This window comes from Lissotriton vulgaris, chromosome 9 (assembly GCF_964263255.1).
Source record: "Lissotriton vulgaris chromosome 9, aLisVul1.2, whole genome shotgun sequence".
Classification (NCBI taxonomy): Eukaryota; Metazoa; Chordata; class Amphibia; order Caudata; family Salamandridae; genus Lissotriton; species Lissotriton vulgaris.
Window position 1 is genome coordinate 1113187407 of NC_141697.1, and position 22806 is coordinate 1113210212.

A 22806-nucleotide genomic window follows, 5' to 3' on the forward strand; every position below is an offset into this window, starting at 1 on the left:
ACGTCCGATACCTTTGTTTGGGAAATATCTCAGAGGACTCACACTTAGGGGTGGGGTAAGGAATTGTTCAAATGCTTTTGGGGGTGCCCTGCTTAAAGCTGAGGCGTAGAAAGCGCTGGGGAGTCCTGACCACACAAAAGTATGGGAAGTGATTTCAGCATTGTTTCCGTATAAATGACATAGGATGGTTAATTCCGATCTCAGGCAACTTTTCCTCTGCGCGCTCTGTTTTGCAAGACTTTTTGGTATAGAAGGGTGGACATCCTCCTCCGGGAGTTGGACTTCTGTGGGATTCTATTCATAAGGTGAGGAATCTACAGGCAGATGTATCCATCAGAAGAACAAGTTACTTACCTTCGGTAACGCTTTTTCTGGTGGATACAGTATCTGCCTGTAGATTCCTCACTGACCCACCCTCCTCCCCGTTGTCCACCCTTTTATATCTTAAGAGATAAGGTATTGGTTATTTTGACATGTTTGTGTAGTCAAAACTTTATTAACTCTATTTGTCTATTGTGGACTTATTTAAATGTGAGCTTTCTCTGCTTTATTTCAATTTACATTGAGTGTATTTGTGTGAATTCTGTGTACTATGTATACATTGTCTCTATGGTCGGTCTGCCCATTTTGCCTCAGTGGCATGGAAAAAATGGGTGGAACTGACGTCATCACGCCGACGTGGTCCTATTGTGGCTCCGGTGATGTCATGCGGAGCTGCATGTGGAGCCATGGCGGTGTGACGACCTCGTCGGCGTGGAGAGCTAGGAAAAATTTCAGAGGAATGCTGGTGCAGGGGATATTTATAAGGTGAGGAATCCACAGGCAGGTACTGTATCCACCAGAAAAAGCGTTACCGAAGGTAAGTACACCTAAATGCATTAATCTCATGTTCCCAGGAATGCAGGCAGCATTCCCCCATTGCCAAGAAATTAGGGTGGGCTTCTTTCTAATTGTATGAGGATGTGCGACCCTTATCACTTACTGGGAAACTGTGGTGAGTTTCATTAACTCTGGATGCTACATATTAGATTTCTGGTGACCTGCCTATTGTTCCTGTTTCCTGAATCTAAAGCCAAAATGACTACCTCAAAATGTGCTGATCTCGTCCCTTTGTTTGGGAAATATCTCATAGGACTCACACTTAGGGGTGGGGTAAGGAATTGTACAAATGCTTTTGGGGGTGCCCTGCTTAAAGCTGAGGCGTGGAAAGCGCTGTGGAGTCCTGACCACACAAAAGAATGGGACAAGATTTCAGCATTGTTCCCGTATAAATGACACAGGATGGTTAATTCTGAGCTAGGAAAACTTTTCCTCTGAAGTGGACTAGCCAGATGCACCCGGGGCAGTGCAGAGAACGGCCTGAAATACCCGACACAGATGAATCTCCCAGGGGTGGGTGGAACTTGTGGAGTGAAAATTCCTTGGAGTTAAATACAAACTTTGCCAGATTCTTCTGAGTTCAACTGTCGGCAGTTTTTGATATGTCTCACTGATTTTTAGCGACTGACGATTGTCCCGCTCTGTAAAAATCACACAAATGGCACCACGTGACACGCCGAAAGGCGCTGCTTCTTTCTGCTGCTCAAGTATATTTTTTTCTTGAGCTGCAGCTTTCTCAACTTGAGTGACCGGCCATGACCGCCCTCATTCAGAAATATTTCCTGGGAGGGACTAGCGCTCAATTTTCTCACTTGCCAACTTAACATTGCAGAGCTGCATAACAGAAAAAACGATGCCACGTGGCAGAGTTTTCCGAAACTCGGAGCTCCCAGTGGAGTGTGGAGTGGGCAAAACTCTGTGAACTCCACTAGAGGAGCGAAGTTTACCTCCCACCCCTAATATTAATCACATTTTAAACAAGGTTCTGGACAAGGTGGATCTTGAGGAGTGCCGCGAGGTAATACTCAAGTGATGCGTATCCAATTATGGTCACTAGGAGACTCTAACCTGCTCCAGAAGGCTAAGTACTGAAAAGAACACTTCTTACTTCCGAATATGAACTCGGCCTCCATTCAAGAACACATTTTGCCCAGAACTTTTCTGGTGAAGTTCTTCCTTTTAGTTGGCTCTCAAATCAACTAATACTACTTTTTTATTTTTAAGGAGACCAGTAATTTCCACCTAAAAGCTCAGCAGAAAACAGTTGTCAGAATTGTGAAATTAATTGCCTTTGTACTAACTTAAGATGCAGTCCTGAAAACTGAAATGCTTTTCATTTATAATATATGACATTAAAACCATCTCAGTGCTGCCACCACTGCCATCCTGCCTGGGAGTAGAAATACTTTTTTTGCATTTGAGATTTACTAGCATTTTGAAAGGTGTATCTTTTCTTTTCTGCCTTTTAAATCTCCCGGTATTTCAAAATGTGTATATTGAAGTTGCCTCCTGAGATTCAATAGAGATGTGTTGTGTTATTCACATAAAGAAAAAAAATGTTTGGCCTGTTCTGTACTAATAGTGTGATAATAGGGCGTGGATAGCATGGTGTGTGTATCGTAGCGGTATCCAACTATGGGTCAACTTGAATGCAAGATCTGAAGGTATTTGGATTTTCCTGTGGCAAGGTAAGGCAAGTAGCATAGCACATTGCATGCTATAAAATGAACTGTAGAGAATTCCTAATTATGCGAAACATACAGAGGAAAATCACTACAGGTTTTGAGAGAATATTGATTGTATAAGTGTTGTAGAAAGGAATGTAACTATTACGTATTACAGCTGTTCGGAAATGTTTTGTACTATAGGTTTCATTTTAAATGTGAGCCATAATTTGAATTATGTTTTGTATTTTCCAGTTTTTTCTTTTTGTCTAATGATGAAATGTTGGAGATCCTGTCTGAAACTAAAGATCCAACGAGAGTACAGCCTCATCTGAAGAAGTGTTTTGAGGGCATTGCGAAACTAGACTTCCTTCCCAATCTGGACATACAAGCAATGTACAGCTCTGAAGCGGAGCGGGTGGAACTTATCCAGATCATTTCAACTTCCGAAGCTCGAGGCGCTGTGGAGAAGTGGCTGATTCAAGTGGAAGACACCATGCTTAAAAGTATTCGGGACGTCATTGCCCGCGCAAGAATAGTTAGTTCCTCTTCACTCAGTTTAGTTACATTATTCTTTTCCCCTGCATTACAATCTTTTTAAAAGCAAATTGAAAACGTATTTTTATGGCTGTATAATCTGAATGTGGTTGAGTCTTGTTGTAGTCTCTTTCATGTGCTGCAGAAAACGATGCAATATAAATTCACTTTCTTAGTGTTACCAGATACAGTTTACTTTGTCCCAATCCATACATTGTGCCACCCTCTTTTTCCCTCCCCTTTTTTTTTAACATCAATCTTAGACAAAGATTGTTCTGTATTTCACTATCCTATCAAGAACCCTATTGTTCATTCCTTCTGAGCTCATACCCTTTTCTAAAGGCAATATTAACCTTGTCACTAGTCAATGAAGATGTGTCAGGCATTATTGGACTCTGAATTGGAACTAACCAAGAAAAGCAGATCTACTTCTATGCCCCAAAGCCAAACGTTCTCTTTTCTTCCGTGATAACACAAGTGTTTCCAGCCACAAGATTATCAAACGCGTAATGGCACATATTTGGACTATGTTGATTTTTTCCTCTGATAAATTTATTTGCCCATTTTAGCCTTGGGTTTGAGGGTGCTATGCCAGCTACAAAATTGTATCTTGAGTGATCCCATGGTCTAAATATATACCAAGAGTGCTTAACAGAAATAATAACAGCATTTGTTTACTCGATAGAACTTTTTTTCCTGTGACATGTACACACCATACCTTGTATGCTCGTTGAGCCTTCTTTTTGTCTGCTTTTGCTGTCCAATAAATAATTGATATGGGGACACGGTTTGAATTGTGTGCTTGACCATTTTGTCACATACTGCCCACATATGCTGGACAGTAGCGGCAAAATACTTTTTGTTTGTGTTAGACTAGTGAAAAGATTTAGAAAGTGTTAGTTTAGGTTTTCCAAACTTGTGCAAGGGACAGTGAATCTGTGTGTGTCTGGGTGTAGAGAACAGAATATCTGCCTGTAACATGAATGCCATTAACATATTTTAAGGTTGTGAGAAGCACTGATATGTGTCACAAGATAAAAACAATGTTACAAATATTACTTTTCACCAAAATCTGTGTAACCTGTCATTTTTTTCTGTTGATGTAGGCATATCTTGAAAGACAAAGAAAAGACTGGGTGCGAGAATGGCCTGGCCAAGTTGTACTGTGTGTCTCTCAGATGTTCTGGACTAGTGAGGTCTATGAATCTATTCGCAGTGGACCAGAGGTAATCCAACTAAAAACAATGTGTGTCCTAGCCTCTTCAACTGTGTATTAATATCTTTAAAGTGGGTATTACGTTGAGTTAAAGCATATGTTTCAAAACCACAAAATTGTCTTTTTTTGCTATAGGCAATGGTCTTGATCGGTAGATAAAAACATCCTCCTGTACTTTCATCCCAGCTATATTGAGTACCACTAGAAAATGACTGACCACCACATTCCTTCCTGAAAGTCTAAAATCTGTTTTGCTCCACCTTTTCTTAACAAGCCATTACTCAGTCCTGCTGGTCGAAGCCAATATAGATAGAACCGTCTCAATTTTGTTCCTGACTTATGTTTCAGAAGGTTTTTTTATGCCACCCATAAGAACACTTATACCCGTATGTAAACCGTGGGCAATGAACTCCGCTCCGCTAGCTGCGGTTGCAGAGATTTGCTAACTGCGCATTACATTGAAAACACGAATTCATGTAAAAGCTACTGTACCCACAACTGTTTGATAAAACAACTTTTCCTTTATATGCTAAAAAAGCATATATCCAATTCACAAAAGTGAGCTTTTAAAAATGTCAGGCAATGAGAGAGGTGATGATTTTTGGGTACCCCCAAACCTAGGGGGGGGAGGACCAAGCAGATGCCTTGAACACAAAGAGCATATCATGCTGAACTATTCGGTGGTGGTCCCAACCTCCTAAGACCACCCTAAGCAAAGTTATGAGCAAAAATAGAATGCCAACGAAAGGCCCAGCAAAGCATTATGCGGCGAGATTCTAGAGTGCAGTGAATATTATAGTATTAGCTCTCAGCTGAGCTGGGAGAGCCCTGCCACCTGAGGAATGTTTTGATATTGGATACTATAATATTCACTTCTCTCTAGAATCTCGTCCCATAATGCTTTGCAGGGCCTTTGATTGGGATTGTATTTTTGCCCTTAACTGTGCTTGGGGTGGTCCTAGGAGGATGGGACCACCACAGAATGTGCTCTTTGTGTTCAAGGCATCTGCTTGGTCCTCTTCCTAGGTTAGGCAGTTCCCCAAAATCATCACCTCTCTCACTGCTTGCTATATTTTCATTTTCATGAGATGACTATAATCATTTTAGCATGTAAAGATAGATACTTGTTGTTTTACCAATGGTATGTGAGGTTTGTGTTTAATTGAGATGGAACAAAGTTACGGAGCGGAGTTTTTGTTCAATTCCGCAGAATTCCATGAGTTTTTGTTGAACTCCACATAATTCCGCATAGTGGTACTCTGCCAACTTCGCCCACCCTTACTCATTTGCGTTCCCTTGTGACATTCTCTCCAGCCATGTGACTGGGTCAGTTATAGTTTATAGTTTGGATACATTACTTAGTACATCTATATAATACTGTTATACCACATAACAACATTTATTTGTTTTAAAGAACCCACTCCAGGCTCTTAGGCCTATCCAGAAATCTTCAACTACTTAACCACCATCTGGCTTCATGTGGGGCTACTAGATGTCTTGTTCTAAGACATGAGGGTTCCAACTGTGACATCATAAGATATATAGGCCTACCTTGGCACTGTTTGCATCAGATGTATGCCCTGTTTGTCTTACAAGAAATATATGTCTATAAAAGATTAACATCCTCTGTATATGCAGTGTCTGTTCTGATAGATACATCTGCCAGTGGATTCCTCTCCTTGTGAATATCCCTTTGCGTCAGCAACATTCGGAAATTATTATTTTTTTGTAGCTTCGCGCCGACGTGGATGCCGTCACAGAGGCACGGCATCGCGCGTGACTCCGCTGACGTCACCGACACCATAATAGGCACACGCCGGCGTGATGACGTCCGTTCCCTTTTTTCCGCGTCATCTATGCTAACAGTTTCGGGGAATCTCTGTAACTGTTAGTAACTTTGTTACTGTTTTCTTGCTTCTTTGTCTCGCTGAAGATGTTGGCTAAGAAGACCTTGTTCAAGCCATGTGGAGTGTGCTGCAAAATGATGTCGATCACGGACCAGCACGAGGATTGTATCTGGTGCCTGAGTTCGGACCATGATGTCGAAGGCTGTTCTTTGTGTAAGAAAATGAACCCGAAGGCACTTCGTGAGAGGGAAACTAAACTTCTGGTGGCAAAGTTGAGAGGAAGAAAAGAAAAGAAGACTTCGAGATCGCGTTCGAAAAGGGCGAGGTCGAAGTCGAGGTCAAGACCCAATACGGCGTCGCCTTCGAGGTCGTCATCCGATCATGCTTCGAAATCGAAAAAAAGCATAAGAAGCGAAGGCATGGATCTCTACATCACTCCGATAAGGATTCGGACTCGAGACCGAAGTCGCCTAAGTGGAGATATGGAAAGGATGTAGTGTCTCTATCACCAGAGGTCTTGGATCTAGAAGGTGAGGCTTCGCCTTAGAAGTCGCAGGTTCAATCTCCGGCTCCGGTTTCGAATCCATCTCAGGCGCCGTCTCCGGCTCGAGAGGATGAAGAGGTCCCTTTGAATGAGGGCTCGATGTCTATTACACATCCACCTGTGGAAGAGGAGGGGAATCTGGAACCTCTGAAGGGTCAGTCTGTGGGTTCTTACCCACCTTTCCCAGCTCCAGGTAAAGACCCTACTGCATTTTTAAAAGCTATGTATGGAGTCTATTCCAGAGCATTGTACCCCTCTGGTGCACCTTCGGGTCCCATGGGTCCTCTGGCGTATAATTTAGGAGTTCCCCACTCCTATGCTCCAGCTCCATTTATGCCTTTTATGCCGGCTCCAACGCCGCCTTGGCATTACTTGGTGCCGCCGAGGTCGTCGACACAGATACCGACGACTCCGGCTCCGAGTGGACCTCGAGAACGGCTCCCTGGGCCTTCGGATTCGATCTCGACGTTGATACCGGCTCCGTCGGAGTCGTTCACGGATCCAACGGCGTGGCTGTTGAAAGAGAGATCCAGAAGGTATGCTCAGTGCCTTATAGAGGAGCAAGGATATAGAGAAGCTGAGGCTGAGATGGAAGAAGGTGAGCTTCAGGGGGACTGTTTTTAAGATCTAGGAGATGCCAGTGGTTTGGAGTTTTCTCCTGATTGGGAGCTGTCATCTGTGCCTGATGCCCCTTCAAAGGACGTTACGCCATACCACATGGTGATGAGCAAGGCTGCAGAACTTTTAGATTTAACTTTGCCTACAGTGGAATATAAATCCAATCTCTTGACTGCGGTTCTCCATTCCCCAAGTTCTCTTATCGAACTGTTGCTTCCCTTTAATGAAGCATTAACTGAACCTATTTTGGAGGTTTGGAGCAAGCCTCTTACAGCTCCTGCAGTGGCTAAAAGTGTTGTAAGGAGGTATAGAGTTGCACCTGGGGATCCTGAATTTTTATCCTCGCATCCGTTGCCTGAAAGTCTGGTTATTCAGGCGGCCTGTTCAAAAAAGACTGTGGGTGCATTCCCTCAAGTGCCTGGGGATAAGGAATCCAATAAACAGGATCAGACTGCGAAGAAGTTTTACTCTTCAGCAAGTATGGCTTTAAAATCGACTAATGCCACTTGCCTTTTGGGGAGATATATACATGCCCTGATGGACTTAGTACGGCTGTTGTCTCCTAAAATTCCTGAGGACAGCAGGAAGGATTTTAATGAGGTATTGGCCGATGCACAGGCGGCTGCTCGCCAAGTGATTCAGAGTGGGCTAGACACTGCTGATTCAGTTGCTCGCATCATGGGAACTGCTGTTGCATCTAGAAGGGCTGCCTGGCTGAAGTCATCTGACTTTTCTGCGGATATTCAGGCTGCGTTGTTGAATTTGCCTTTTGATGGTGTTGGACTTTTTGGTAAAAAAGCTGATGCAGCTTTGGAAAGATTTAAGGACAGTAGGGTTACTGCCAAATCTTTGGGGCTGCAGACCAGAGGTTCATCAACTAAAAGGTATAGAGGTTTTGGACGTTCTTCTTTTCGTCCCTACCGTCAAGTTCAACAGCAGCAGCAGCAACAGCAACAGCAAAATCCGCTGTATAAGTCATACAGGGGTAAGCAAAGAGCTCGTCCTCAGGGACGTCAATCCTCCTCCTCCTCCACCTCTTCCAACCCCCCAGCCACAGAAAAGCAGCCCTAGATCCACCATTCTGGATCATGCGGGTCCTGTAGGGGGTCAGCTTACCTATTTTCTACGGGATTGGGAATCGGTTACATCAGATCTTTGGGTTCTCAATCTCGTGGAAAATGGGTATGCTCTTCCCTTTCGGGAATTTCCTCTGAATCACCCTCCTTGCCAAGGTTTTTGCACGGAGGAACACCTGTTACTCCTGCAGGAGGAAGTCCAGACATTGTTAAGAAAGGGTGCGATAGAGATGGTTCCAGAGCAGGAAAGGGGTCAGGGATGCTACTCCCGGTATTTCCTGATACCCAAGAAGGACGGCAGACTTCGTCCAATCCTGGATCTCAGGATCTTGAACCTTTACCTAAAACAGGAGAAGTTCAAGATGCTCACCCTTGCACAGGTTCTTCAGGTGCTGATGGAAGAAGACTGGATGGTGTCAATAGACTTGCAGGATGCATATTTTCACATCCCTATCCTGCAGTCACACAGGCAGTATCTCCGTTTTACGGTAGGATCGCAACATTACCAGTTTGTGGTTCTACCGTTTGGTCTTACTACTGCGCCTCGAGTCTTCACCAAGGTGATTGCTGTGGTGGCGGCACATCTCAGAAGATCGGGGATATCGGTATTCCCGTATCTGAACGATAGGCTGATCAAAGTAGAATCTCCAGGGAAGGTGCTCCATCATCTGCAAGTGACAACTCAGTTGTTGTACAGGTTCGGTTTCTCAATAAATGTGCCCAAATCCCACCTTGTGCTCTCCCAGCGCAACCTGTTCATAGGTGCGGTACTGGATACAACTGTGTGTCGTGCATTCCCTCCTCCTCAAAGGATTCACGACATACAGGAGTTGATTCCTTTATTTTTCAATGGAGCGGTCGTTCCAGTCCTGAAGTTCCTTCGCCTGCTCGGTCTGATGGCTTCCTGCATTCTGTTGGTCAACAATGCACGCTGGCACATGAGGGCACTCAAGTGGTGCCTCCGCAGGCAGTGGTATCAACACAACGGAGATCTCAGGGAGTCTGTGAGGATCTCCAGAGAAACTGCAGTGGATCTGACTTGGTGGGGAGTGGAAGGCAACCTGTCTCAACGAAAGCCCTTTCAACTGCCTCCAGCTGTGGCCACAGTGATAACGGATGCATCCACTCTAGGGTGGGGTGCTCATCTGGGGATCTGGAGGTCAAGGGTCTTTGGTCTCCAGAGGAAAGGTTGCTTCACATCAACCTTTTGGAATTGCGGGCGATACGTTTGGCACTCTAGGCCTTCCTCCTTTCCCTTCGCGGTCGGTCGATTCAAGTCCTGACGGACAACACCACCGCAATGTGGTATGTCAATAAACAGGGAGGAGTAGGGTTGCAGTGTCTCTGCAGAGAGGCTCTGCGTCTCTGCAGAGAGGCTCTGCGTCTTTGGTCCCGGGTTCAGGACCATCAGATTTGTCTGATGGCAAATCATCTGGCCGGAGTTCTGAACGTTCGTGCAGACAGTCTCAGTTGGCAGTTCTCAGCCGACCATGAGTGGAGGCTCCTTCCGGAGGTAGTTCGTCACGTCTTTCGGACGTGGGAAACTCCTCAGGTGGACCTGTTCGCCACTCGCGAGAATGCTCACTGCCCGTCATTCTGCAGTCTCCAGTATCCGATGCAGGGAGCTTTGGGGGACACGTTTCAGTTGAGTTGGGACTCAAGACTCCTTTACACGTTTCCTCCCATACCCTTGATTACTCGGGTACTGAGGAAGATTTGCCAAGAACGGGCCCAAGTCATATTGGTCGCCCCGGATTGGCCAAGAAGGGTGTGCTACACAGATCTTCTCCACCTCTCCTCGCGCCCGCCGCTCCGTCTCCCTTTCAGGGCAGATCTCCTCTCTCAGATGGAGGGGCAGGTTCTAAACCCCCACCTCCAGACCTTACACCTTCATGCCTGGAGATTGAACGGGGCAACCTGAATTCCTTTTCTCTCCCACCTGATGTGGTGGATGTCATTCTATCGGCCAGGCGTGACTCCACCAAATCTATCTTTTCATACAGATGGCCTAAATTTGTCACTTGGTGTGGACAGAAATCTGTTGACCCATTGAAGGCTTGTTTATCTGATAAACTACAATTTGCTCTTTCTTTGGCGCAGCAAGGGTTTGCGGTTGCCACTGTCAAGGGTTATCTTTCGGCTTTGTTGGCTTTTCTTTGTTTGCCGGATCAGCTGTCATTGTTCAAATCTCCTGTGGTTTTAAGATTTTTGAAGGGCCTTACAAATAAATTTCCTCCTACTCCCTTTATTGTGCCTCAATGGGACTTTAAATCTGGTGCTTACTTTCCTGATGGGTTCTACTTTCGAACCTTTGCACAAATGTCCCTTGAGACTTTTGTCTTTTAAGACTGTCTTCCTGGTTGCTATTTCCTCGGCAAGGAGGGTAAGTGAGCTTCAAGCTCTTAGTTCGAAGCCCCCATTCTTGACCATTCATGCTGAATGAATGGTTCTTAGGACCAGGGCTGCTTTTCTGCCTAAGGGGGTGACTCCCTTCCATCTAGGACAGTCTATTACCCTTCCTACCTTCTATCCTTCCCCTCACGCTTCCAAGGAGGAGGAGAGACTTCATCGCCTGGATCCTGAGCTTCTACCTGGACAGAACCAGAGAGTTCAGGGTGGATGACCAGCTCTTTGTTGGATTTGCTGGCTGCAAGAAAGGAAAAGCTGTGCACAAGCGCACACTTTCAAGATGGATCATACTATGCATCAAGATCTGCTACTCCCTGGCGGGTAAGGAACCTCCAGAGGGTATAAGGGCTCCTTCTACTAGAGCAAAGTCTTCAACATCTGCTTTGTCTAGGGGTGTGCCTGTAGAGGATATTTGTAGAGCGGTAACTTGGGCCTCCCTCCACACTTTCCCGAAGCATTACAGCTTGGATTCCGAGGTGAGGAGGAACGGCCACTCTGCGCGTTCTGTCCTCCAGGATTTTCTGGTATAGGAGAGTGGACACCCTCCTCTGGGAGTGGGGACTGCTGTGGGACTCTATTCACAAGGTGAGGAATCCACTGGCAGATGTATCTATCAGAAGAACAAGTTACTTACCTTCGGTAACGCTTTTTCTGGTAGATACAGTACCTGCCTGTGGATTCCTCACATGCCCACCCGCCTCCCCATTGTCCACTTTTCTATACCTTAGATAATGGCAATGTTTTAATGTATATATGTTATTCTCAAAAGTAGTGTTTTATTCTACTTGAATTCCTACATTGTCTTTACACTGTGTGTGTTATCTTGACTATTGTATACTGTGTATATATCTAATGTTGTCGGTCTGTCTGTGTACCTCGAAGGCACGGATAAAAGGGCAGAACTGACGTCATCACGCCGGCGTGGGCCTATTATGGTGTCGGTGACGTCAGCGGAGTCGCGTGCGATGCCGTGCCTCTGTGACGTCGTCCACATTGGCAGGAAGCTACACAAAAAAAGAATTTCCGAATGTTGCTGACGCAAGGGGATATTCACAAGGTGAGGAATCCACAGGCAGATACTGTATCTACCAGAAAAAGCGTTACCGAAGGTAAGTAACTTGTTCGTTAGAGCCTATGAAATGAGGTCATGTGATCGCTGTGCTCTTTTGGATCCAAAAACATTGAGGGAAATATAGATGAAGATTCTGGCATTGTGCTGTAGTTATTTGGGATCAAATGCACCACCCAGAATTTAAAGATGCCATTCTGGCAATCATTGGCCTCTACTCTATGAAGCCCGATTGGGAACCTCTAAGTTATCACCTGTCTAATGGTAGCAGATGTTGCTAATACAGTCACTGTCATAACTTGTTCTGTATCTCTGGTAGCTTCTGCTCCGGTGAAAACTTTGGGTATGATGTGTGTGGCTTTGGTTTCAGCGCTGAGTACTTCTTAATTGAGGTCTAGGCTTAAGAATGTGAAGAACAGGGCAAACATTTATCTGAGAGTGTCTGAATATCGACAAATAGCAAAGTCTAGGAGTGATGACATTGGGAAGATGGGGTATTTATTTGGATCAGACTCTGTTGCCATGTATTCTCCAAACCAGCCTCATAAGGGTTGCTTTAGGGAAGAAGTTGGTTTATGAGTAATTGAGAGAAAATTATTTTCTGAGTATTGAGGACAATTTAGTGTGAGTGTCTTACACAGATTCTGCCCAATTCATGGATTTGAAGAAAGAATGGTTCTATATTGGACCTATCTGCACAGTCTCACCTGCAACCTCCTGATAATCCAGCTTCAACAGTTAGAATCCATTTAATGATGGTGTTGAAGAAGGAAGCTGAGGTTTTGATTGTGAAGCTGTGTATCGATCAGTGATAGACCTTTCTGTTTACACAGATCTTGATTTGCAAAAGTAGCAGGGAATGACAGATCAGATTATATCGGCCTAATGAAAAAAAGAACATGTTTTCTATAGCTGATCAAAAACTATGGCGGGAAAATCCTGCTCAGCTGATTCAGACTTGTGTTCTTGTAAAGTTATCCAGCTACAGATAGTCTAGTTGTACAGGTGTGTGCAGCTGTATGGAACATACGAGGACAGTTAGGCCTGACAGGGAGTCCAGGAGAATGTATTCATCAGAATACTTTTTGTGTCTAGCAGTGCCATCCTGAAGTCTTCCAGAGTTTCATCTGTATTAGCTTTTTACAATCAGGCATCGAGGAAGATGGTTTCATTGGTGAGAGAAGTTGCGTGAATAGTTCAGTTAGTGTTTCTGAGACCTAATTAACTATGGACCTTCTCCTTTGACATTGTCCTTGCTAGCAGTTCTTCATATGGTGAGTGCTACTTCATGATTCATTGGCTTAAGCCTCATTGTGAGGCGGCATACATTTCAGCTCAAACTAGGGGTGAGGTTTTGCTTCCTGTTATCCGTTAACTCATATTGTACAATGATGCAATCAAAGTTAAGGATTTACGTCCGAAGCTATTACACAATAACAATCTACTTACTCTAGTACCTTGTGCAGCTACTGTCTTTATTCGGCTGATTGTTCACAATAGTGTTTGTGCCTGTTGCATTCTGTAAACAAACAAGCGTAAACATGAATCTTTGCAATAGTGATTTCCAATGAATTACCCATTGCAACAAACAACAATATTTTTCTGGATCTGTAGAGGACTTTTGGTGATTGTAGTTATCACTTCACAGTGTTTCTAAGATTCAAAGCAGAAGTATATCTGTAAATTCTTTAAGGTTCATTGAACTTCACAGTCTTCAGAGACTCAATAACCAGGTATTCGAGAAATGTACCGTAACCATTCTTTTCCTACTTACTGACCTTGTATGACCGGACCTTGCTGCTGGGAGTAGCGGAGACGAGGAAATCATTGGCCTGGCAGAAACTGGGGCTTTGCTAGGATGCCACAAGCGACGAACTCGTTATCCTAGAGTGCCGCTGATCGCCGTCTCAACGCTGCGGGACTGCGAGGCTTGGTGTCAGCTGTAGCCTCTTCCCGCAGCGGCCACGCCCCCTCATCTGCTGTGCCTATAACTTTTCGCTGCACCCGCTTCGCGGGTGCCACTCACTGACCTTGTATGACCGGACCTTGCTGCTGGGAGTAGCGGAGATGAGAAAATCATTTGCCTGGCAGAAACTGGGGCTTTGCTAGGACGCCACAAGCGACAAACTCGTTATCCTAGAGTGCCGCTGATTGCCGTCTCACTGCTGCGGGACTGCGAGGCTTGGAGTCATCTGTAGCCTCTTCCCGCAGCGGCCACGCCCCCTCATCTGCTGTGCCTATAACTTTTCGCGGGTGCCATTCACTGACCTTGTATGACCGGACCTTGCTGCTGGGAGTAGCGGAGACGAGGAAATCATTTGCCTGGCAGAAACTGGGGCTTTGCTAGGACGCCACAAGCGACAAACTCGTTATCCTAGAGTGCCGCTGATTGCCGTCTCACCGCTGCGAGGCTTGGAGTCAGCTGTAGCCTCTTCCCGCAGCGGCCACGCCCCCTCATCTGCTGTGCCTGTAACTTTTCGCGGCACCCGCTTCGCGGGTGCCACTCACTGACCTTGTATGACCGGACCTTGCTGCTGGGAGTAGCGGAGATGAGGAAATCATTTGCCTGGCAGAAACAGGGGCTTTGCTAGGACGCCACAAGCGACGAACTCGTTATCCTAGAGTGCCGCTGATTGCCATCTCACCGCTGCGGGACTGCGAGGCTTGGAGTCAGCTGTAGCCTCTTCCCGCAGCGGCCACGCCCCCTCATCTGCTGTGCCTATAACTTTTCGCGGCACCCGCTTCGCGGGTGCCACTCACTGACCTTGTATGACCGGACCTTGCTGCTGGGAGTAGCGGAGACGTGGAAATCATTTGCCTGGCAGAAACTGGGGCTTTGCTAGGACGTCACAAGCGGCGAACTCGTTATCCTAGAGTGCCGCTGATTGCCATCTCAACGCTGCGGGACTGCGAGGCTTGGAGTCAGCTGTAGCCTCTTCCCGCAGCGGCCACGCCCCCTCATCTGCTGTGCCTATAAGAATAGGCTAGGCTGGCCGCATAGCGGGACGAGGCACGGGATGAAGCCCGGACAAAGGGCGGACAGTCTTAGACGGTCCGAGACAGGCCGTGACTGGACTGGGCACGTTATACTGTCCTTGCTGAACACGTCTCATCTAGCCGCAGTAAGACTGTTTGTTCTTGATTATATTCATTTTGTGACTTATTAGTATAGCACTTTTGATATATTTATTGTCAAAACCATCTACACGTTAAAACTCAAGCGTTGCTACTAATATTAGTGAGGATGCCTAAAAAGATTCCAGTCGCTGTGGCAAATACCATGGACAATTATATGGTACATGTAGTATCCAAGATTAACAATGAAAGGAGACAGTCATTAGGCTTAAGTCAATCCCCTAATCTTTCCCCCCTGAGCCCACCACCAAACTCTCCGTGGGTAGATATACCTTCTCAGGATGTGGGAAATGAAATCCCTGATACAGAGGCACATGTTAGTGGGACACCTAACCAGAGTGTACTTATAGAATCCGACCAAGATTTAACCCATGATAATGATACTGAGTCCCAGATAGAGGACACAGAACAAGACCCCCCTGTGCAGGAGGGTGCACAGGTGAACCCCGTAGACGAAGATCCCCCTGCTCTTGTACCGGTTACACGGGCATTTAGAAAGTGCAGAAAACCACAAATACATTGTGGTGGGTCTCATTCAGGGAGGAAGAGGGTTGCATCGCCACCGAAAATTAGGGATAAAAATAGGGGGAAAGGGGACGAAATTGTGAAACAAATTGTGGACGAGGAGTTCCTAACTAGGATAGCTGATATGATTGATTGCAAATTTAAGGCCTTCATTAAACCAGTAGTGGCTAAGCTAGATAAGCTCTCTGCTGAAGTAAAGAAATTAGGTGCGGTTCATAAAAAGATAGCGGAAGAGATGACAAATATGTCAACCATAGTCACAAATCTAGCTATTTCCACAAAAGAGCTTACTGGGAGAGGAACAGAAGAAGGTGCAAAAGAATTACATGCCATCCCCACCGGACAGGCTCCATTAATAGAGCATAATCAACCAATGATTAGAGAGGATCATCTCCCAAAACCAGCTGTATTGACCACATTAGGAACAGAAGAAGATTCACTACAATTTATAGAAGATGCATCTCCCCTAGTTTTGGTACTGGCAAATGTCCCCCCTTTGGCTACAGGCCAACTAGAATCCCCCACAGCATTGACAAGTAAGGCCCTGCATTGGCTGTCTGGTAACATGCAGTTGGCCCCTTGGGGGAAACAGCAGCTAGCAGGAGACCTTAAATCAGCCAGAAGGGTACCCTGGATAGGGCAAAATCCAAAAAAATTCAAAGGTGACTGTATAGTTTTAAACTTTACAAACTCCGCTGTATTACCAAACATTCTACCAAACATTCTCCCTCCTCAGCGTAGGAGAGGCACCATTGTTCCACTCACCTTAGAATTTTTTGGTGAAAAACAGCGAAGCATGACATACCCCAAGACAACTTACACCTACACTAGGCCAGTATGGCCCGGAACAACAAACGGCTGGGGCCAAGGTGCTCCAGCTAATAATTGGGGGTACAGCTCTGATAGATGGGATGGTCCGCAACAGATACACCAACAAGAATATCAATACCCTATTCATTTTAACAACCGGTACAACATTCCCATCTCTAATAGGTTTGATGTTTTCAATGGCCAGGGAGGGTTGGAAGGGGTGGAATGACTACTCGATATACCATTCACTCCTGCCAATAGTGCTCATACACAACAAGATGTAGAACTAGGTAATGAGGACCATGTACCTGTGTCGTATGGACGTAATACTGAGATGATGGGTCCATCGGCCCAGATAAATGGATCCATAAGTTCATCAAAAGTACAAACTCCTGTTCCTATCCAAGTCCCAACTATATATAATCCCGTGGAAGCACAGGTTGGCAGTTGTATAGGTCTAATGCCCCCTATCCCAGATGAAAATGAAAATGTAGATAAAACTCTGTGTTCATCTTTAACATGTAACGAAAGTTTAATATCTTGGAACATAGCCGGGCTCTCTGACAAATCTAGTGATAAAGGCTGGCTGTCTTTTGTCAAGGAGCATGCGGTAATATGTCTCCAAGAAACATGGCTGGTGGACAAAAATTTACATATTGAGGGTTATCAAAGTTTCTTTATCCCAGCAGTTCCCTCAGCTAGTGGTAGAGCAAAAGGGGGGCTGGCAATACATGTCAACTTGGCTCTTACATGTCTTAAAGTTGAACATCACACTGGCAACAGAAATATCTAGGTTTTGGAGTTAAAGAGGGGAAAAACTAAGTTCATACTGATTAATTTCTATAATGCAGTGAATCAGACCGGCGATTGTAATATACAGTTTTTATGTGAATTCTTAAGGGATACTGCAGGATATTTGCCTCGCCAAATAATAATTGCAGGTGATTTTAATACACATCAATGTGGGAATCCTGGAGAGACCATTGTTGGCCAACTGGGTTGTAATAGCCTGGAAGGTTTCTATTTTGACCATTCGCGGCGTGGAACAGAACTAAATGCGTTAATGAATGAAAACAACTTCATCACAGCAATGTCCACAGTGGCGGATCAAACTCTCTTCCCCATTCCCACATTTAAAGGCCATGCAACAGGATCATATATAGACCATATCTTATTATCTGCTGACCTTGCTAACGTTGTTCAGGACTACTGCATTCTAATGAGCATTTATAGCGATCATAACCCTATATGCATCAAAATGGGTGGGAACATCTTTGAAAAACGAAATCCACGTGTGGATCGTGGAACCACAAAATGTATAAATGGAAAGCGTCGCTTAAAATGGTCATTGGTGGATCATGAAAACCTGTACACTTCTATCAATAATATGTGTAGCCATGAACTTTCAGTATGTATATCACCTGTATCAGTACCGCAACAAATTTTAGCATCATTTGAGGATGTTGCCTTAAAAGTAGAGTCATTGCTAATGGTGCCAGCTAACGGGAATGCAAATAGTAATCCAAAGTGGTTTGATAAAGATTGCTCCAAGGCTAGCCGCGAGCTCAAGTTAGCACTGAAAACAAAACCTAGAGATCCGGTGCTTATCAAGGTTATGCGGGCTAGATATAAAAAGTCCCTCGCTAATCGCAAGAGAGAGGTAAAGAAAAGAGTCTGGGAGTCCCTGCTAGATCCTGAAATATTGAGAAACAGTTCCAAGTTTTGGGATATTATAAACAAACCCCTATTTGAAAACCCTAGAAACTCTACTGTGGGTACTAATATCCCAGAGGAAGAGTGGGTCAATCATTTTAGTTCCATTTTTAAAAATAATGAGTTGCAGGTTGAACACATTCCGGTTAAATCTAAAGAAAATGTGTTGCTCTTCTCAACAAACGAGGTTGCAAAGGGAATCGAAGGGCTGACAAATAACAAGGCCCCAGGACCGGATGGTCTTCCACCGGACCTCTTTAAATCCTGTATAACACTGTGGGCACCAGTACTCACAGCCGTACTTAATGCTGCTGTGACTTGCGGCTGCCCAAAGTCATGGGGGGTATCTACCATCGTGCCAGTGTTCAAAAAAGGTGACCGTAATAGCCCCCTCTGCTACAGACCAATATCTTTAATTAATTCTGTTGCCAAAGTAGTGGGGGGAGTAATTTTAAATAGACTGGTCACATGGTCAGATGAAAATAATATAATATCCCCAATCCACTACGGATTTAGGCCCGGTCATTCTACGATTACCCAATGCCTAAATGTATATCTAATTATAGGGAAGTACACTAAGGCCAGACAAGGAACAATTCACATGGCGTTCATGGATCTTTCGTCGGCTTTCGACTGTGTAAGCCGTAGAAAGCTCTGGGACGCCATGGCGAAAATGGGCGTGGAGCAGGATTTAATCAATCTGCTAGAAGATATCCACTCCGATACGAAAGCAAATGTCAGGTACACACAAGATTTAAACGTGACAAAAGATTTTGGTGTGTACCGGGGAGTCCGTCTAGGATGCATTCTGGCCCCGTTTCTTTTTAATTTATATATAAATGAATTGGAGGAGCACCTTTTAAGTACAAATGCAGACTATCCGTATATTGGACGAAAGGGACTGCCGGTTCTGCTTTATGCGGATGACGCAGTCCTTTTATCCAGAACTGCTAATGGTCTTCAGATTTTATTAAATTCTTTTTTCACCTTCATGAAATCTAGAGACCTGAGTATAAACAACTCTAAATCCTTCGTAATGAAGGTTGGCCAGGGAAATAAAAAGTCTAATTGTCCAAATGTAAATGGAGTATTAATCCCTGTAACAAATACATTCTCCTACTTAGGAGTCCTGTTCGACCATCAATTGAACTGGGGACCCGTAATACAAAAAAAAAAAAGGGAGAGGTAATCAGGGCAAATGCGGCAATATTTGATTTCTCAAGAAAAATGGGAAATAGCCCAGTTGCTGCATTACTCCAACTTTACCAGGCCAAGAGTGTTACTACTGCATGTTATGGTAGTGAGATATGGGGATATGTTCCACTAGGAGCCCTAGAGACAGTTGAAAACAATTTCCTCAAGCAGTTACTAAGAGTCCCCAGGGGAACAGCAAATTTTTCTGTGCATGAAGAGCTGGGTATCCCTGTGATAAAATGGCAGTAAACCCTCTAGTATGTTGGCTAAATTGTTGGTTAAATGACGACATACCACTCACTCAGCTCATACTGAGAGAAGCGCTAACATGGGAAAATGGGCTGAAGGTTCCTTGGTTAAAGTATTTGCGTAATTGCTTTACTGATATAGGGCAACCTGAACTTTTCTTAACTCCTGAATCCATTACCAAATTAGATGTTATATTTGTGAAGAAGGCTTTTATTTCTTCCAGATACCTAGATCGGGAGAGCGGTGAAATGAGGAAAGTTAGTGTACGAAACCATGTATTAATAAAAACAACCCTGCTCATGGAACCGTACCTTACATAGCCAATGTCAAGTTATGACCGTTTTTTGTTGACAAGGTTTAAGCTGGATTTATTTCATTTACTACTGGCTGTGCCCAAAGGTTTTCACCGTGGACAAGTGTTGCCGGCTTGCGGCTGCGACGAAAAGTCTCCGCAAGACCTGGCACACTTTTTATTTTTTTGGCCCTTTTATAATATACCAAGGAGGCTATATTTAAAACCTTGCCTAAAAAAACTTAACTTTTCTCAATTCAGACCAGCACTTTATTATCTCCAGCTGTTAAGTTGTGAGTGCACCCTGTTTGTATGTAGTTTTTTAAAACAGGCAATCAAATTTTGGAAAAGTATGGAAGGATAATAGTATTGTTAATCGAAAAGATATATTTTTTATGCCCTCGGAACACTTTTATTAATTAATCTGAATGTTTAATACGCCTGCAACTTTTTGTGGTGTTTTTCTTGTTAGATTTTTTTTTTTTTTTAACTGTTCTTTTTATGTCAATATGAGCTAATATGTGTATAATGTGTAATGCTTTTATGGTTGTCATTTTAAACAACCGAATAAAGTTTTCTTGACTTGACTACTGGTGATCTGTGCAATGCGTAGAGTGCTGATCTTTGTGTTCCTGCAGGCCAGAGGAAAATTTGGCCCAGACAGAGAAATGAAAAGGCTGAATGCTATAGGACAAAATCTGTGCTTTTAGTTATTTGGTTTGTCTGTCAAATCTTTAATTTTCCTAGATGCCATTTTATGTTGTGGAAGTTGGTGGAGAAGGCAATGGACCATTTCGCTGCATGAGGTCTCAGAATAGTCGTGGCTGATGGTTTGATTGATCTAAACACATTAGGCAATCGTGCCCTGACTCTATTAATTGTATTGCGAGGAGGATGGCTGCCTCTTCAACTACAGAGTTGCAATCTGATTTAGGTTGTCTTTTTTTTTGTAAAATGCTGAGTCCAAAACGTAGAATATTTTTAAAGATAATGAACATTCACATGAGAAATACACAACCATCATTATGAAATAATAGCTTGCTTTTACATACAGATTCATATTGCTGTTTTGCTGTCTTGAAGCTGCAGCTGCTACCATTACTCAGTTTAATTCTACTCCATGTGCGGATCTCTGAACATTAGAGGGCCGAATTGGCCCTTCTATCGTTCAGACCTTTTACCTGCAGCTTACAAAAGATGTCATCCTTGAGCCCTTAATCTGTGACCGTGCCAACGGTGTGATCCAGTTACCCAGTACTATCTAGCACCATTGATGTGTTTAGATTCGAAAACCTAACGTGTCACCTAGAGGAAGGATTCCCATTTGGAATCTGTAGGAAGTTGCATATCGTCCATAAAGACCATTAACACATTTAGGTAACTTGTTATTTTCTGTTTTTCTTTGCAGCTGTCTATATGTAAAATTATTTGATAATATGGATAAATACAATTTGATGTTGATGAACTGAAGATCTGTCCACATGATGCTAACCACTAGGGATATTAGTGCTGGCATCTTAACTTTATCAGTGCTCTAATGTACTCTTATGAAGATTCTTAGTGCTGTTTTCAGATATCACTCTTGCTTACATTTGCAAAAATATCGCTATTTCCTTGAATATACACCGAAATTACGTGTGTGTTGTGCTTAAAAGAACCCCCATGTGAAGAGTCGGAAATCTGCAAACTGTGAAGGTGGTATGCCGTTCTGTACCGCTGATTGCTAGCAAAAATGTGTTTTATGCGGTTGTGCTGCATGCTTGCAGTAAAGGCAGCCACTAATCTGCCCGTTTCTTTATATGGTACATTACTACAAAATTGTGTGTATTTTCTACGTGCAGGGCTTGAAGAACTACTATGAAAAGCTTCAGCTCCAGCTCAATGACATTGTTGAACTTGTGAGAGGAAAATTATCAAAGCAAACCCGAACAACACTGGGAGCATTAGTTACCATCGATGTTCATGCTCGAGATGTTGTGAATGAAATGATTGAGACTGGTATGTTAATTTTTTTTCTTTTTGCCATGCTAAAATTTTAAAAGGGCATCAGTGCTGAAAACTCGAACTTTGAAGTATCTCCTTTATTTCAGATTGCATCTTTAACCCAGCATTTGTTACAAGACCAATACATCTCACCATAATGAATCTTATATGTCACTATATTTTTCAATTGCTTATTCTTCATCTTGTTATTTATTTACAAGATTGGGAATTCTAGCACATTTACATCTCTTTTCTGAGGTGTCTATGTGCTCCAAATGTACACCATGAGTTTGCCTAGGTGTTGTGTGATATTAGCATATTTGGCACCGCCTGCTTCCATCATTAGTTCCGTTTTGAATGTTTCAGGTAACATGATCAGACGTAAGGCCATTTAATGATTTCATATCATTTTGTTTGTTTTGTTTTCTATCAGTAGGCTTTATTTAGGATCCAGGAGTCCAATAAAAGCATGAACCAGGTGTGACTGATTTATTTTTTCTTATGACCACTGTAGAGTGAGTCTCTCAGAAATAATTATTGACTTTCCTTCAGGCAACAATACCTCTATTGCACAAGGTGGGAATTAAAATGGGTGTGAAATAGTCTTTATCGGTACCTGCAGTGCCTGTAGGTAGGACTCATCTTAATCCTATTCTCTCAGTAATTGACACAACCATGTCCTGCCCTCCAATATCTGGAGCTTCATCTTAACAGGAATAATTTGCTTTGCTTTTGGGGCTCATCCTCATGCATTCTGCTTGTCCTGCAGTCCAGACTGTGAGTGAGGTCTTTTATAGTGGACATTCAGAGATCAATCATCTCAATAAGTGGGCAACGTACGTATTAATTTGCTGATGGACTCCCATACAATGCTAAGATTTCTTTGGTAGGGAACCATAGATCACAATCTGCTGCAGAGATTCTGTCAAACTGACAACTTCTGTCTTTGGGGGCTCCATATAAAATGCAGAGACGCGTTGTTAATCTCTTTTGGTGAGAATAGAATTTGTTACACAATTTACATCTTTTGAGTCACAATTATTAAT

General features: G+C 43.8%; 1 protein-coding gene across 1 annotated transcript in view; it reads left to right on the top strand.

The window, feature by feature from the left end:
* Positions 1-22806, top strand: part of DNAH12 (dynein axonemal heavy chain 12) — a 1291066-nt gene that overhangs the window by 423269 nt on the left and 844991 nt on the right. The window contains exons 22-24 of the mRNA XM_086939114.1: positions 2799-3081; positions 4187-4306; positions 21619-21775. Coding sequence (XP_086795240.1) covers positions 2799-3081; positions 4187-4306; positions 21619-21775 — 560 coding nt within the window. The remainder of the gene's footprint in view (positions 1-2798; positions 3082-4186; positions 4307-21618; positions 21776-22806) is intronic.